This window comes from Acanthaster planci, linkage group LG05 (assembly GCF_054643075.1).
Source record: "Acanthaster planci isolate LZ-2023a linkage group LG05, COTS_SCS, whole genome shotgun sequence".
Taxonomy (NCBI): domain Eukaryota; kingdom Metazoa; phylum Echinodermata; class Asteroidea; order Valvatida; family Acanthasteridae; genus Acanthaster; species Acanthaster planci.
This window is the reverse complement of record NC_141781.1, coordinates 4,263,389-4,281,095: the sequence shown is the minus strand read 5'-3', so window position 1 is coordinate 4,281,095 and position 17,707 is coordinate 4,263,389. Positions and strand designations below refer to the sequence as shown.

Here is a 17,707-nt window from a genome sequence, read left to right as displayed (position 1 = left end):
AGTGTTTTACTGACAGTTGTGCTCTCCATTTTCCTTAATACTCCTAGCTGGCTCCTGACGAGACCAGGGTTTACTTTCGAAATTGCATAAATAAAAATGAGAATTTTGGGGGTCCAAGATAGACAACCAGACCGTGGCGGAAATTGGAACAGAGCAAAATTTACTCCTACTTTCCATTGTAGTTTTCAATTTTTCTGATGAAATTTCACAGCTCAGGGTCATATGTGCCTACCTTGCCCTCAGATTTAACATTCTTTATGTTGTTTCATCTACCTGTACAGCGGAATAGGCGCAAAGGGCCAATAGTTTTATGTTTTTGTGTAGATTTGCATTCTTATTCAGATGAGAAACTCTAGGAGGCTTCATCCATTCAATTTAAACAGAAAAACACAGTGAACTTTGATTCGACATTTAGAAGCTGCATACTCAAACGTGCTCTCTCCACACCAAATGGGGTCCCAGATACTCATTTCCAGAACGTCAGAGAAAGGATACCGTCAAAAGAAAGAGGCAAAGTGCAATTCCGAAAAGTAAACCGAATTTGGCTTGTGATCGCATTGAATCAGAAACTTGACCGCTTGTGAAAAGTGGAAGCGAACTTAAATAAAAGAGACTGTCACCTGAAAATCGGTTGAGTGTGTGAAACTATTCCAAAAATTACCAGAACAGTTTCCGCGTACACAACATGGGGCCTTCGACAGAATGCGATTTACTGTGGATTTTCGGCGCCTTGCGTGCCCGTGACAATGGTCTTCCAGCGTGCACCTTCTGACCCGTGCTTTTATGTGGATCGCAGCTTAGAATTGAGTCCAATCGGTGAACGTTGTCCCAGGTGGAAATAAAAAGGCTATTAGCCCAATGAGGTGTGATTATCCAAACGGCCAGAACAATGCCCAATTGAACTGGTCCATTTTGTGATGGAGTCGGATAAGCAGCAGAACGCATGGCTTCTGTGGGGATCCGCAAGTCGCGTTTGAAATAGTGTTTCTGATTTTTTGCTGGTGGTAAGTGGTTGTTAAAGGAAAAATATTAGCAACCTGATTCTACATTTGCCGAAATCAAAAGGGAAATAAGCCTGCTTTAAATTCCTGTAAGGTCTCTTTAATTAAAAAAAAGGTTTGTTTTAAGCACACTCACAGAAAACCATCTGAAAAAACTAAAGCGTACACATCTTCACAAGCTTGTTTGGCAGAAGGCAAAATTTGTATGCATTTTATTTTCAGAAAGATGTTAAACTCTACACATTTCCAGACATAAAACAAATGTAAGATCGGTTGGTTCAATATCGGGCCCAATAGCTTAATAAAGAGCAATCTGTGAACCTTCGAATAGAAAAAGGTAAAGATAGACATTATTGATTACGACGATTTGTAGTTGTAATTAAAATACCGACACTAAAGAATGTACAGATGGTTTAGTTGAAAACCTTTTGATAGCTGATAATCGGCAATACTTCAGGTGGTCTCTGTAGGTTCTGCATTTCCAAACAATTATATTATGCTCTCCACACAATTACATGCATAGAATATGAAACACAGGGTGCATGGGAGTAAGTCCTGGGGATGGGGTTGTATACCCACACACACTTTTTCATCGCGAGAAAAAAAAGGTTAAAGCTGACTGTGAAAAGTATTTCGGACTTCCTAACAACCGAAATCACTCAGAAAGGAAGAACAACGAAACAGCCATAAATATGCCATTCTGGTGTAAGATTCTGCATAAATTTAATACCTATTACAGATGTAAATCTGTATCCTGAACATCGCCCCCTAAACAGTGTCATGCGCTGTAAACACCCCCTTCCCGCTCTTCAAATTTCCATGACCGGGGAAGTCAACCCCCCCCCGTGACAAACACACAATTCTGCATTTCTATCCCCCAATTTCCGGCACAAATTTACGACACTTGCAGGGTGTTTGGAATCAAAGCATAAAATTAATCTCTTGTCACGCTTTTCAGTTTAAAATGCTGCACTAGAACTCGCATGCAACTTGTCTATTTGTAATACTACTAGTGCACTGATGTCATCAGACTTTTTAGGCCGATAGGAAAAAAGCCCCACCCTCTTCGAGTTCCACGCATAGGAACTGCATTTCAAAGTAATTGGGCTGAGCTTACTGAAAGCCAATTTTTTTCCGCGCAGTAGTTTTCCAAGTGCAACCACTCAAAGCTTTCCACAGTGGTCATGTGACCAGTCAAATTACCCCACATTCAAAATTAACCAATACTTACGACACTGGAGAACAACTGAAAAATGCATATAAAAGAGATTTGGCCTCTCAAAACTAACGCTGTAAAGGTACAGTGAAGTACTTGTACATGTCCGTCAAAATTGTAATCATTTCTCGGACTTTGTACAGTTCCAAAGTACTTTTCTACTTTCCTAGGTCCCGCATCTCAGAAAACTAGGAAAAGCCTCGGGCATTTTTCCCTCGACCAAGCCTCGATTGAACACAGGCCCCCTAACGAGACAAAAGTACAGCAAATTCACTTAGTCCTTAATCTCATCATACCGGTTTTTCCACCTATCGAACAAATACTGAGTAGTGTGTACACAGACCGGACATCAGGAATAAGAGATTGCTTCAGTAAAATTTTGCAGTCCAGAGGAAGAAAAATCAAATAGCTTTTTTTTATTTTGGTGGATATGTCAGTCAAAAGCGTCAATCACGTTATCGTGACGGGTCAGAAAAAAAAGCCCAGGATTTTATTTGGCAGGCAAACAAAAGGAAAGGTAATACATTTTACCCTTTTGTGATCGTCAGAGCACAGGGAAAAAAAGGGTTTTCTCATGGCCAAAAGCACTTTTTTTCAATTCTCTGCTCTATCTGTGCTTCAAGCAAGGTAAGCTAGGAAAGGGTTTGAAATTGGAGGGAAAATGTTCCAAAATAACCACGTCTATATACATTTCCCGTGTGGACACTGCAGGAAACTGCTCTGACAGAAAAAAAAGGCATTTTGACAGTTAAACCAAGGAATATGATTTTTGTGTATGTTCGGTCAGTGCTATGGTGTGAGAAACGCCTAGAACGTACAAACTGAAATGAAAACAGAAAAGATGATTGGTGATCTGGGTATCGTCTTCATTTGTAAGATCTTTTGAAAAGTGTAAATGGCAACCAACCGCCTCCTGTCCTACTTACGGTTTCTGCAATTTTTCGAAAAACGTAGAGAACATAGAAAATAAATGCCATTCTCACTTTTTTTTTGTTACATCATGAAAATATCGACCCATTTTGCTCAGAAGGGAAACACGTTTCCAAAGGAGAACAATTTTATTTACCAGGGAAAAATCAAGCCAAAGAAATATTGCTTCTTATTTTTGCTCCCGAGCCCAACAGAGGGCGCTACAAATCCAGTCATGAATAATATGGTCGTTTTCCAATACTCAACTTCGGCTCCGTCTCAGGCTTCGACTGTTTTTTGTACTAGCTGACTTTAAAGCTGTAAGCTCAGTAATTAGTCTAATGGTGCCACAGAACATCAAATAAGATGTACGAGAGCCAAAAATTACAGTAATTCAATGTAATTTAAACGCTTAATTCAGGCCCACAATCGGGGATTGGTTTTGGGAACGAAGGCTGAGACAGAGACGAAGTTGAGTATTGGAAAACGGCCTTGGCTGCGGCCTGATATCAGAGCTGACTGTGTAAGAGTATCTGCAGGGTTGGAAGCCTCGGACTTCGTCAAAGTCGCCCAAGCCTGTTATTTCAAAATAAAGAAAAACTTAGCCCCATCCTGTCCTCTAGCCCCGTTTCGTAAAACCCTATGAAATGCAAGTGTCGCGGTCAGCGTGTATTTTTTTTTAGAATTGTTACATATCGATTCTTTCTGGTGATACTTATCGAGTACTTTCCTTTGAAAAAATGGTTTTATTGCCAGTCTTGAGAGGAGACTAGTTTTCACTCCTGGTGGACACTTCCTCTGATGAAATGTCGGACTTTACTTCCCTTTGAAAGAAACAATTTCCCAGTGCCACAATTACACCCCCTTATTCAAGTGGAGTTTTCTTATCGTGTTTAAAAAAAATCGCTTGCGGTCACTACCACGGAGGTCACATAAAATGGTCACTACCAAGAAACTGGAGACCAACATAGCTCTTTCCCACCGAGGAAAGAAGTGTTTTTAACTCAAAGCAGATTGTCAGGGAATCCCAAGGCAATGGAAAAATCCACAGCGAATCGCATTCTACCACGGTTTTTTTTTTCAGGAATATGTTAGCCTATATCGCTATGCGCTCAAATGCAAAACTGGTATCGCCTTCATGTTCTGGTTTCATAAGATTGCTCCCCGCCCTCAGTTTTCATTTTGTAGCCTTCATGTTTCCCCGTTTTTATTTCGATGGTGAGTTTACCTTCGATATTTTGTGAGAACATTGAGAATTCTACAAAGCAAGCATTGAGTTTGTAGACTGAGGCAGATTTCAAAGTACGAAAAAGGAAGTCAAAAAAGTAGTTTGACTTAATTCCACACCCCCAAGGCAGCTTTACCAATTTCCATTGCCAGGCAAGTCATCCCCTCACAATTCACCGTCCCCCATCCTCCCAATTTCTGGTACAAACTTACGCCACTGCATTGAGGTATTGCTATTTTCCTGCCAAACTAGGTAAAGGCAACCACACAACACTTGGTTTCAACATACAAGTATCAATCCGTCACAGTGCAATTTGTCAAACGCTAGATGCTTGATACTTACTACAGTACGCTGTAAGGAGTGTGGCAAATTCTCTCTTACTACAATACGCAGTATTTCAGTTGTTATGGTGTCCCATTTCCCCCTGTCCATATCCTGCTTTTCTATCCGCCCCGATTTGTTTTGAGCTCGGGCCAAAAATACTCACACTTCGTTTCGTAGTAAGGCTGATCGACTGGGAATTCTTTATCTCGTTAACTTGTGAAGACTACACGGGTGAATGTGTGATCTTTCTGTTTTTCTGTTTGTACAGAGCCTTGAAGTAATGCCTCTAATAAGGCGCATACTGAACCCTTGAAACAGAGAAAATAACTAAGGTGAAAAAGGTAGAATTTGCAATTACTCTTCATTTATTTACATCTTAAACAAAATTACATCTGAAAGTTCAAACTCGTATTTATTGTGTTTACATTACAAAAATACGGATAGTGTGTTCCATTCAGCAATTCACTCACTAAAATCGGACATAAAAACAACACCATAAAACATATGGCATTTTAACCATAAATTTTTAATAGGATAAAGTTAATTAAATACCATTAATAACTCTATTATATTATAGATTAAGACGAAATCAGAACCCTAAACCAAACGACTCCCCCCCCTTGCATGTATATAATGTTGTTTACCGCGTGGTTGAGGGGTTAAACAGGTAAATGAGTTGGGAACAAGAGATTGAGCGTTTGGTTTTTGGAGTCTGGTACCGTTAAAAAACAGAAGTGGATGGCTCAGATTATTTCATTATTACACTTAGCAGCCGTTTGGGTTTTAACCCGTACATCCAGGCATTGCAAATGTAAACCTATAATTCGCCGAGCGGTTTTCTTACCCATTCACTCCTTGTCTTATTCTGCTGTGATACTGTGAACCACAGACTCATAAAATAAACGCAAAGTAATCCGGTCAACATCAACTGCTTCGATTTCTGCATGAAATACACGTGTTGATTAAATTTACTACACAGTTCGCTGTTGCTATTCCAGTTTAATTTCTCGTCCACCATTGTTCCAAGATACTTATAATTTATTGTTTGACCCTTCTGCGATGCAGTTATTAATATTAATGGGGATTAATTCACGGGCCTCGGTACCCCCACCGAGAATTAAAGATCACCTCCTTAGTTGTTTTTTTTTTAAGGGACCTTTGTAAAATATTTCACTTCTGCATCTCACTAGTCCTTTTCGGCCTATAGCGACTGAGGTGTGTGTGTGGGGGGGTGCGACACCCTCCCCCCAATAATTAATTCCAGTCGGCAAATAGAGCTTCAGTCGGCAAATGAATCCAAAATTAGTAAACGACATACGTCGGCCCTTAGCATTTCCCCTGAAGCATAAAATGTAGCGTACCGCGGATCACTTTGCGAATGTTACACGACATGAAGTTGGCGAACAAGTCGGCAAAATACTCTGGCACACCCCCAAAAGAAAATCCTTCGCTATGCCACTGCCTATACAGTTTAAGGCTCTTTGTCAAGAGTGTCTTTTGCCACATTTGGCTTCGCTCCAAGGCCTCCGGTGCGTCGTCCTGTTGTCTTTGGCCAGCCGACTCTCTTTTTGGGCCATTTCCACCCCTTGCTTTTGTTTCCTCCTGTATAACTTCAGTATGTCGTGATTAAAAATAGCAGGCGGCCATCTAATTTTGCATATCCTTCTTAGGTATTTTAACAGGAATGTGTCCAACTTCTTCCCGTCTCCCTCATTTATTTTCCATGTTCAGTTCAATTAGAACAGACAGCACTAGTGATTTGTATAGTCTTAATTTGACATGCAATGTGAATTTACTTGAATTCCATATTTGCTTGATTTTCAAAAACACAACTCTTACTTTGCATATCCTACCACCCATGTCTTCTCCTCCGCTTTTGTTAGAAACATTTGCACTTGGGTATGTATACTTATGAACCTCATTAGCTGCTGACCGCCTGACACTGTTCTGTCATTTGATTTACTGTTGATTCTCAATACTTCAATCTCAAGGCCTGGCGTTAATTTTTAATCCAGCCCTTGCAGAAAAAGCATTCAGTTTCGTGACTCTAGTTTGCATTTTATATTGTATACAATGTAGGCCTAGTCTTAATGACACAATTGCACTGTCATCAGCTTCGTCGAGGTCTCCTAACTTTGGCATAACCTTCCATCGGGTTCTGCTACCTCCGTTGTATTTTTCACAATCAAGCAGTCTGCCACCATCAAGAAAATTAATTCAGACATTAATCTTGTTTTACTCCAGTTGTTACTTGAGAGTACTCTGACCTCTCACCTTAATCTACAGCACATTCGCTGCTATCATACACCACCTTTAAGACTTGAAGTCTAATTATCTTATGTAATACAAAACTGCTTACAAACTGCTGCAAACTGCTCTAATTATCTTAGACAGAATTTCATTACCCGCTGTAACTTTCTACATTCTCTCTCTATAAACAGAGTCGAACACCTTTTTTTTTCAAAGTGAAATCTTTACTTGAATATTAAGTGAAAACTGAACAAAGTGCCCGAGAAATAACTTGCACAAATGTGATCTCCCGCCACCCAAAATCTAAAACACATCACGATCAGTGCAACTCTGTGTAATTGTACGTAGATAAAAAGTTAAGACAAAATAAAGGTAGTGTAGTCTTTATGTGAACTGAAATTATAACAGGAGCCATCCTAAATTCAGCGGTTTAGAATTTTAAAAAGTGAACTTAAAAGAATAATCTGCATTCATGAAAAGGCTTAATCAAAGCTTTGCTGACAAGAAGAGCATCAGGTCACAAGAAATACCGGAAGTGAAAGATTGCGAATGAAATTCTTGAAATGTTTACCCATCTCCAGGTAACTTTTCCACAATATTACTTGAAGAACATAAAGATAAAATTCCGACATGAGTTTTTTTTTGTGTGTGTGTGAGTGGTTTCAGAAATCAAATTCCAAAATTATAGAACGTGATCGGGGGGCCCCATGTAAAATCCCCGGGCCGTGCGAGGGTTCTGGAAGCTGGCCGAGTGATCCGTGACCTTTCACTTTCAGTCTGCGTTCTTCTTTAAGTGACTGTTTTAATATCAAGAGGAATTGAAAGTATGAAAGTCAGATCCTGTTTTGTTTTGAATGATGCGAAACACTGTGATGTTTGCGATGATTTCGAAAGTTTGTAAGCCTTATCTGTATCTCGCTTATTTTATTCCCAACTTCCTGGTGTTAAGAAGTGACAGTTATAATCGTCCGAAATTCCTGAAGTAAAGTCTTCCCTGGCTGCCTCCAATGTGATAAATCATGACATATCTTGTCCTACAATAAGTGGTGTATTCAGCTCTTTCTGTGCTTTGCCCCAGGAAGAGTACATCGAACATGGTGTGATCCGTATCCAGGTCAGGTGCATGAGGAGGGTTCACGATCACTGTGCGTGTACATTTAGTTCCTGTTTGTCTGGAAATTCTTTACGTAAGCCAGTTCATAACTGTCGCCTATAATTCCCCCTCTTTAACTTTAAACATTGCGTTTCGGGAGACAAGTTTTAAAGGAAATAAATCTCGACTTTCATACAGGGCTGCACGCTATAATTTTTTAAAGGAATTATTGAATATGATGTCCGCTTATGAAAAACACCGTGACACGAAAATTACATGCTTCAAGTAATGCATCCCTAGTGCACTGGGGAACGCCAGTGTTTTTCCTGTCTTCGTTTGATATAATCCTGCTTTTGTCATGTAAGTAATATAGTTGAAAGAAGAGATATCGTTTTGTTAAAAGCCAGCTTAGAAAAATCACCCTTGAAACAAAACTACCAGTGAAGGCTTGTAGATGCCCTGCACCTGCTGCCTATTAACTACTATTAACTGCTGCAGTTAACTATCAGGTTCGTGACCACGTCATACACGCGCGCATCCCGAATTACAAACTCCCATTGGATGAACAGTCAAGTTGCGCATTAACCACCGGTTTCATGGTTCAAAACTCTATATACATGTGCAGTGGGCGTGGTTTAAACTGAAGTGGCGTCACACTTACGATCGAACCGGATTGGTTGGAAGTTTGAGTGAGGTCATCAACCCTCACGCACAAAAGTGCGTTGAGCATTTGTTACACATTCATTGGACATACAGCAAGTACTGTGTAGTGGCACGCAATCATTAGAGAACTTTACTCGTTACTGAACATGACAACGGACAAAAGCGATGCGTGTACCCACACGCTCCATTTCAAAATCCTCTACTTTGGATTGATACTATTAACCGCTTTCTCAGTAACCTGTTTTGCGGTCACCTACGTCTTTATGACGCAGCTGAGAACCGAGTTGGGCCAGAAATGCTCGTGTCCGGACGGTGAGACGCTGTTTAACATCACTGTGCGGCCGCGGAAGGGCTCCAAGAGTCACTCGGCGCGGGGCCCTGCGCATCCTGAGCGGGATGGAGCCCCGGTGGTGGAGCATCAACATCATCGTCATCATCACAACAAAAGCCAAGTACGGGCCGAGTTGGAGCTGACGGCACCGGTCGAACCAGAGACAGGTGACCAACGGGGGCAGAACAGGGTGCGAAGATTCACCTTTCAGAACGAGGGTACCAGCACTATCTTGGTCTCGTCCATTGAGGCCTGCGCAAGACTACCTATTACCATTTCGGTAAGTGAACACGGTTTATTACACCCCCCCCCGCGAAACTGAGTTTGATGCGGGGGTTAACGGTCAACGTTTCCAATAGAGCCGGAACTTTGTGGCACACTTCAGGACTATTCAGTAGCGAAATCACTGACGAAAAGGCCTTTTTAAAAGACGTGAAGTCACGTGCATCACTATGCAACCGCACACAAAAATAAATTTACGACTTTATTTCACAACAGTGATACACTCTAAAAAGGATCAGTCAAATCTGACTAGAATTCAGTAAAATTTGAGTGGCTCTTCAGGGTCAGCTGGGTGCAACTGCAAATTAGTCAATCTGATTTGATTTTTTCAGTCAGTTCATTGATGTCTCAAAAGGCATCGAATAGGAATCTTGTCAGAAAGCTTGATTTGCCAACGTCAGCGTAGGTGTTTGACTGAATCCGTAGTCAATTTTGAACAACTAGGAAAATCAGGTTGTTTTAAGAGTGTAGGTGAACTGTATTAAGGGGCATCGTAACAACTACAAAATCTAGAAGAAAATTCAAAATTCACATTGCCACCTAAATACCGTTCAAATTCTTAAAGGGGGAAGAAAGAAATTAGGAACCGAAATTACGGAAGAAGACGCACATTTTTTTTGTACAATGTAACAGATGTTATACGCATTCGTTGCATGACGAGTTAGCACACATTGTTTAGTACACCTTGGAAATCTGGAACAGCCGTTCAAGGGAAAAGTTATCCTATGAAAGCAAGACCAAGCCGCGTTTTCTCTGATTTTATCTGTTCAAATAAATATTCAGAGTTCAACTAAAACAAGCTTAAAGGGCTTTTTTTCTGTTCATGCCAAGATGCAAATTCTAAATGTAGATTGCGTTATACTGAGAAACAGAAAAAACGAGGGGATCCCTGGCCCTGTGTTCGTTGTGGATAAACCCTGTGCATGCCAAACAATGCATGTAGCCATTCTTTGTAGCCATTGAAAAATAAAAATAAAAAAGCCAAAAAATGAGGGGGAAAAGGGAAATGAAAAAGCGATGAAATCACCAATTTACTTTAAAAAGCCCTAAAAACTGACCCCCTCTACTGTTAATTGTTTATTCGTTAACTTCCCTGTCAAGAGTTGTGCCCCGAATCAATTCCCGTTCCCCACTTCCCATGTTTGCAACTCACATGTAACTAGAGCTGCTTCAGTGGCGTATCCAGTAGCGGTGGGAACCCCCCTCCCGAATTTTTTTCTTTAGAAATGACACCTTATAGGTGAGTAGAAAAGAAAGTAATCAGTATATTCATTTTAATATCAAATATTAACACAAAAATCCTAAGAAAACAACACAAGGAAATAAAAGCCAGGATGTCGGGACCGTGGGTGAGCTGGCTTTTGATATTTTGCTCCCCCCAACATCATGTTAAACGAGCCCGAAGCCGCATTCGCTTCTGAATTTGCCCCCTCCCCGACACCAAAGCTGGATAAGCCGCCGATGAGCTGCTTGCATTCTGTCTTCTTGTGTTATCCCTGGCTACGGTACTACGGGTGTGTATGGCTTCTAATTAGTGTCCTCGACCTAAAAGATTGACGAACGGGAAGAAACGCCAACAAAGGGCTGGATGGCTTGGTTGGGGGAGCGCCGGTGGACCTATGGTGCTCTGGCGGTCGCAGGTTCAAATCCCTTTGTTCCTCTTCATAATTACAAGTCAGGTGTTCCTACATCATAAAATACACTTTTAGTGCATAGAATACAGTGTTGTTGTTTTACAAATCTGAATGCATACAAAAGAGAAAACAGGGTTTCTTTGCTGTGTTTTTATTGCAGATGGATACAATAAGAGCCTTCTGTAATGAAACAATAACCAAGTGCCCACCAGGTAAGAGAGAAACAGTCTCTTGAGATTTCTTAAGTTTTCCATTTATCCATTTTTTTAAATTTTGATTTTAGGACTTCATTGATGTGCCAAAGTGTTTCTTTGTCAGAACATAACATAATATAATATCTACAAATACCAACGCTAAACCATAAACCGTAGCACTATGTGTGTTAAATCTATCGTTAAGTTGTCTGAAACTCTTGTAATTTTAAGTTTTCACTGAAAGTGCGAATCTTTACTTAATTTCGTCGAATGACAAGGCAACACTGTGAATAGTCATTCACACAGTTCAGGAGCCCTATCTGGATCACCGATGTGAAGTTAGCGCGCACCTCGGATTGATCAGGGCTGCTAATGATAGGGCTGATTAGGGTTGGGACTGCTTATGGGCGGGATACTGGGATGATATTTCGGAGAGGGATGAATTTTTTTAAAGTTTCGATAGAAGCCGAAGTATAAGTGATTATTTTTCCTCAAAATAAAAATGTCGGTGATAAAAACCATTATTTAAGCCTGAAAAAAAATGCCCTGGGTTGCCTCTGTGGGAGAGCGTTCTGTGCGCATACATCACGGTGAAATGGCATGTAAAATGTAAATAAGATAAATGTGAATGGATGTGCACGGTGGCACAGCTTTTTTTTCTTTTGCACTCCATCGTTTCTGCAGCAACCAGAATGCAAGCAAGGGCTTTATTACTATTTTAGGGGTGCACATCCTGAGTGCTTACCAAATGTGAAAATCTGTTCGTCTGCACTGCTTGAAATAAATCTTCTTCAGCCTGAGTTACCCCACAAGCTCCGGACACGGTAGTGTATTTAGGCGTGCTCAAAGCTATGTGCTGAAGACTCCACTTCAGCAAGACACATGATCACAGAGCTATAAACATCGCACAAACAAACATCGCACAAAAGTTGTTGTTGTTTTGTTTTAATGGCGCTTTCAGCAACTCCGGCTATTTGCGCCAATAACTGTACGTTTATTCATACACTTTATTAATCAGCATCAAATTACGGAGTTAGGAAGAAGTTGCAGTTTTAGAGGCAGGAGGAAACCGGAGTACCCGGAGAAAACCTGCGAGAGCGAGTATGGACTGGAAACCAAATGCACTTAAAGCCTGGGCCAAGCTGGGACTCGAACCCGGTCCTCATTGGTGCAAAGCGAGGAAAGAACCGCTACGCTAACCCGCTCCCCCCCCCATCGCACAAAAGACAATTCCTCACTTATTTATATATAAGGAAGACTCATTGGATCACGGTGGGCAGTCGCATTCATACTCAGCTCCATTTTGTCCAACGAGACACGGTAAGGGTACATCAGCTCTTGACCACAGGAAACTCTGATGGTATGTCAGTTCCTCAAGTGTCCTTCCCTATACAGCCCCCCATCAGAGGTAGGAAAACCCCTCTTTTCGGATCAGTTCCCTCTTCAACCGCCTCTGCGTAGCGTAGACCGAATGAAAATTCAAACCAAAGAAGGCATGGAGACATTATGAACAGCGTGTGCCGTCTTATTTTCAACTTTCAAGAATGGTTTTGATCCTTTTAGCAAGTCCCTAAATTTCCCGACACTGTTGGTCGAAAAAAGAAGGCAAAGTGATACTCTAAAACTAAACCGGACTTCCAAGTTCAGAATTCGAAAGAACCTGCTCTTTACTTTCCAAAATAATACTAAATTTTGTAAAACCTGTAACAGCGCCATCTGTTGTTCTTAAAAGTTGGGAAAGTATTATGAGTGCATTCCACTAAATTGGTAGATTTCTACGAGCGAGCTTATCAATATTTTGTCATCCCGGGGGTTATTTACAAGGAGAGGTGCCATAATTAGATGGGACAGATCATAGAGATATTGCTACAAGTCACGAATTCGGGACTTGCGGCTTACAACTCGGAGTATTCGTTCACAAAACCTCCAACCTGTGCACTGCTGTGGGCCTATTTTGCATAGCGGCGGGCGGCTATACAGTCGGAGTTGGATGCGCTACTTGTTTGGGGGAATTCGAGGAATTTTCGGCCAACCCTTATAAAATTGAAAAGAAAACTGAAGTCTAGTGAAAAGCGTGAGGCCATTCCTTCCTGGAAGTCACCTGAGAGCACTCTTTCTGTCCTATATTTTGCATATACTGTTTTCAATATTGGCGCGTATTTAGTGTAGTGCAGTCTGAAGGTATTTTTTTTGGGTTCATGGGAGGAAAAAAGTTTTCTACCTCCATTGTTAAGCATTAAAACACCAAGTTTTGTTAACCATAAATGTACCGTTACACAGTGTTGTGGGTAAGGAAGCAGAAGGCTTAAGAAAAAGGCCTGGAATCGCATCTGAGGTTTGTAAAAGTGTTTTTATTGTTGGAACGTCAAAACTTATTCAGCATGAGGACTGGTTGCATGGCCATCGTGCTTGCTTGGAGGGGCAAATATTTCAGACTAAGCCAAGGTCAAGGAAAGACATAGAAAAAGCCCAAATTAGGTTCAAACAGTACAATATAAAGAAGAGTCACAGGTCTCTGGCGAACTAATGGCGGTAGCCTTTTGATTTAGTACATGTGTACCTCGAAAAATGCCTGCCGTACAACTTCTGACCAGGTCACGAGCCTCTTCCCAAATGTGACTTCATCTCGGCGAGCAAAAGCCTAGCCAACAACAGTCGGTACGAAGGAAAGAAGACAATGTGTATTGTGCATGACTTCCTATTAGCATTCCCAACACTAAAGACTCTGTTAAACCTATGAGAGTCCCAAGGACTGGACCCCTTCTGTCCCCAGGCTGACAAACTATTCAACACATCCCAGGACTCCGGACAGCAATCATAAAGAACTTTGGAGTCTCAGTGACCTCACATCAATAACCTGGAACCTCAAGTTAAACTCAGTGCCATCCGCAACTTCCAGGCATTAGGCAGAGCGGTAATGATACGACAACGCAACTTCGGTGTCATACTTGAAAGCACCAGGAATGCACCCTGTCCTTCAAGCCACGCCTATATTAAAGCATCCTTGCTCTATGATTAAAGTGGCATGTGTGTTAAACAGTGGGCAAGATGAAAAAGGAGATGGGCGTGCTAGCAAACCACATCCTGAGCGACGAGAATGTAATGGTTGAAGTCCTGTCAACCGGACTGTTATTCCCACTTAAGTGGACCCGAAGTCGCGAGGTGACTAGGCTGTGGCACTTTGCACTCTCAGACAGGCCCCACGTCTACCTTTTGGCATCCACCAAAAATGCCAGACTAGTGGTATTCTGACTCTATTTCCACCCACATATTGAAAACGGACTCGGCACTCGAAATACTCTGAGAAGTATGCTCGCTTATGTTTTCCCTACACATTTTTCTTTAAAGCATAGGATCTCACGCTGGGGTCCCCTTAGACAAGCTTTGGTGCCCAGGAGGGCCCTAAAGTGTTTCTTTACATTAATTAAATCACTCAGCGGAGCTACGGAAAAACTGTTTTGGATGATGACTTACTTTCACAGACCCGCTGCGCTTCGCTCGTCCTCCAGCGCCCGAATAGGGCGCCGGGAAGCGCTGATGGTTTTTGCACCGTGAATGGCTACTTTATGCATGACCTCACTTCCTGTTAGCGAAACGTTATTTTAAGTTTTGGTTAGCCAATGGCAATGCTTTGACACAGACCATGGTGTCGGCTTACATGATAAAAACATGGCCTTGGTATAATCACGGTAATTTATCTTCTTATTAAGCATCACCGATCACGTGTCTTTCAACAATATGTTTCAAATGATTGGTTATCAATCTAACTTCTGGATGAACTAAAAGTGTAGTGAGACTATTTTCAGCAATCAGGCAGAAAAGAAAAAATGTCGAATTGATAACAGCCAAATTGAGAGAGCTCGCGCGCCTCGCAAAAATTTACCCACAATGCTCCGCGCGTCGACGTCAGCTATGCCCCCCCCCCTCGTGACGTATTTCCGTCACTAAAATCTGTGTAAGGCCATCAGCCCTTCCCAGGCCCAGCGCCCTGTCCGAGCGCATGGGCGAACCGCTGCGCCTCAATGTGCATTGGGAGGTAGCAGCATTTGAAGCAAGATATGGGACGGAGAGAACCCCCCCACCACCACCACCACCACCACCTTTGTGTTGGTCATTGTTTGATCGGAATCTCAGGAATTCTTTACAGACTTCTAGGGGGTGTGTTACATAACAATAGTCTAGAGTGTGTGTAGGGATTTGACATGTAAGGGGGGTACCCCTCCGTCCCATATGTTGCCTGTTATAGGTAGCAGACATTAAAGCAGTCATCCCCTTCTGATGGACAGGTTCGACGGAGGACACGAGCACACGGTGTGAGAGCCCTGTCCAACTTAGAGTTGTGAGAACAATTCTTTAAAAGGCAAAAAGGCCTATTTTGCATGCTACCACAGTTATTGTGCTATACATGTATAACAATCCATGTTTAGGCAAGAGTAGCGGGGAGAAATGTTATAAAGATACAATCTTTGCTGATTTTGCCCCTTAGGACCCCAGGGTCCAGCAGGCAAACCAGGCAGTCAAGGACCAAAAGGTTCACCAGGTAAGCAGGGTGAAGAGGGCCCGATGGGTTACCCGGGAAGACGCGGGGAGGACGGTGAGTACACTTGTCCCAGTGTAATGCAGAGTGTGTGGCTGTCCTAAGTCATTGACTATGCTACTCGAGTTAACACTTTTTGTGACTTGATTCGAGTCCAACGGATAAATGGCTAACAAAAGTCGTAGGGCTTAGCAAATAATGCCACTCCTCAGACAGTTTGGAATGTTGGAAATGAGGTCTAATTTGCTAATGGTGTTTGAATTAGCTTGAAGTTGTGGCCCCTTTTATAATTATTGCTCGATATACGCCCTACTTTCCAACACGACTATTTTTTGTACATTCTAACTTCTTGGTTTCATATCCACGTACACAGCGTTCAAGCAATATTTGATTCCATTGAAGGAACTCTGGCTATAAAAACATGTAGGAAGATTAAAGGGATATTTGGAAGACGCAAATGCTTTTTCAGATTCAAACTCATGCCAGGTGAAACTCGTTTTGCAAAGTGAAAGGCTGCGTGCTTTATAAATTGAATTAATTACAATTATGTGCCTGTCTGCGGTGTTAAATATTTCTGTCTCAAACAGCATCAGACGCACTACTAGAACAAGATTTCTTTAAACTTTTTCTTAGCAATCTCACAGGGGCCTGCACATGTACAAAGATGTGTATTTTCCCCAAAACACTTACTCGTTTTGAATAAACCGCCACATTCTAGTGTTTAATTTGTGTATGTAACCTGATTTTGATTTATGGCAATTGGGCCTATTGTATAGGCCTTTTCTTTAGTCTTTATTTGCATCTCTTCAAATTTAACGCACATTGATAATGTGCAGGGAGGACTGGGCCACCAGGACAAAAGGGTGACAGCGGTGATAATGGAGCCAAAGGTGAAACCGGTGACAGAGGATCCCCTGGACTGTCTGGCCAAAGGGGCGAATCGGGACCACAGGGGCCCCCAGGGGCGAGAGGTGACCGAGGGGACACTGGACCTATGGGTCCGCCTAGTGAACCGGGACAAAAGGGCGAGGCTGGAGACCCAGGACCTGCAGGCACCCAAGGGGTTAAAGGTTGCAATGGGGAGAGAGGACTGCCAGGTCCCAATGGTGCACCAGGCCCGAGGGGTGAAGTGGGAGCAGTTGGACCTCAAGGGTCCAAGGGTGATCTGGGGCCAACTGGGGTAAAAGGTCAACCGGGAGCCGATGGTCAGCGTGGTGAGCCGGGGCAAAAAGGTGAAATAGGTGGCATTGGACGTCAAGGGTCCAGGGGGAATCCAGGCCCATCTGGAGTAACAGGACCACCAGGAACTAAAGGTCAGCGTGGTGAGTCTGGCCCACCGGGTGTAATGGGAGACGTTGGACCGCAAGGACTGAAGGGGGGTCGCGGGCCATCTGGAGTTACGGGACCACCAGGTCTGCATGGTGAGCCAGGTCAAAAGGGTGAATCAGGAATTGTTGGACCCCAAGGGCCGAAGGGTAACACGGGTCCACAAGGACAGCATGGCTCGAACGGTATATCAGGGGCAAAAGGTGAAAAAGGTACCATAGGTAATCAAGGACTGCGGGGGCCCAAGGGTCTCAAAGGGAACACTGGACCAGAGGGCGCTAGAGGTGACAAAGGTGAAAGAGGTACCATAGGTAATAAAGGACTGCGGGGGCCCAAGGGTCTCATAGGGAACACTGGACCAGAGGGCGCTAGAGGTGACAAAGGTGAAAGAGGTACTATAGGTAATCAAGGACTGCGGGGGCCCAAGGGTCTCAGAGGGAACACTGGACCAGAGGGCGCTAGAGGTGACAAAGGTGAAAGAGGTACTATAGGTAATAAAGGACTGCGGGGGCCCAAGGGTCTCAGAGGGAACACTGGACCAGAGGGCGCTAGAGGTGACAAAGGTGAAAGAGGACAAGAGGGGCCAAGAGGTCTAGAAGGGTCTGCTGGACCAAAAGGTATACCAAACTTGATAAACTTTAATATTTAGATATTCAAATTTTTAAATATTTACTCTCTATCCTTGACAACTTTCTCTTATGAGTTCTTGTTTCATAGCC

At 42.6% G+C, this 17,707-nt stretch overlaps 1 protein-coding gene across 8 annotated transcripts in view; it reads left to right on the top strand.

Annotated features, from left to right (window-relative positions):
• The window catches only part of LOC110986786 (uncharacterized), a 128,118-nt gene that overhangs the window by 3,058 nt on the left and 107,353 nt on the right, over positions 1–17,707 (top strand). For 2 of the 8 annotated variants that reach the window (XM_022248986.2, XM_087137321.1), the window contains exons 1-4: positions 8,617–9,295; positions 11,092–11,143; positions 15,612–15,719; positions 16,499–17,605. In XM_022248986.2, the coding sequence (XP_022104678.2) occupies positions 8,831–9,295; positions 11,092–11,143; positions 15,612–15,719; positions 16,499–17,605 (1,732 nt within the window). In that variant the 5' untranslated portion in view covers positions 8,617–8,830. Of the gene's footprint in view, positions 1–8,616; positions 9,296–11,091; positions 11,144–15,235; positions 15,465–15,611; positions 15,720–16,498; positions 17,606–17,707 lie in introns of those variants that run through there. The other 6 variants (XM_087137325.1, XM_087137322.1, XM_087137326.1 and 3 more) reach the window with 5 other exon arrangements.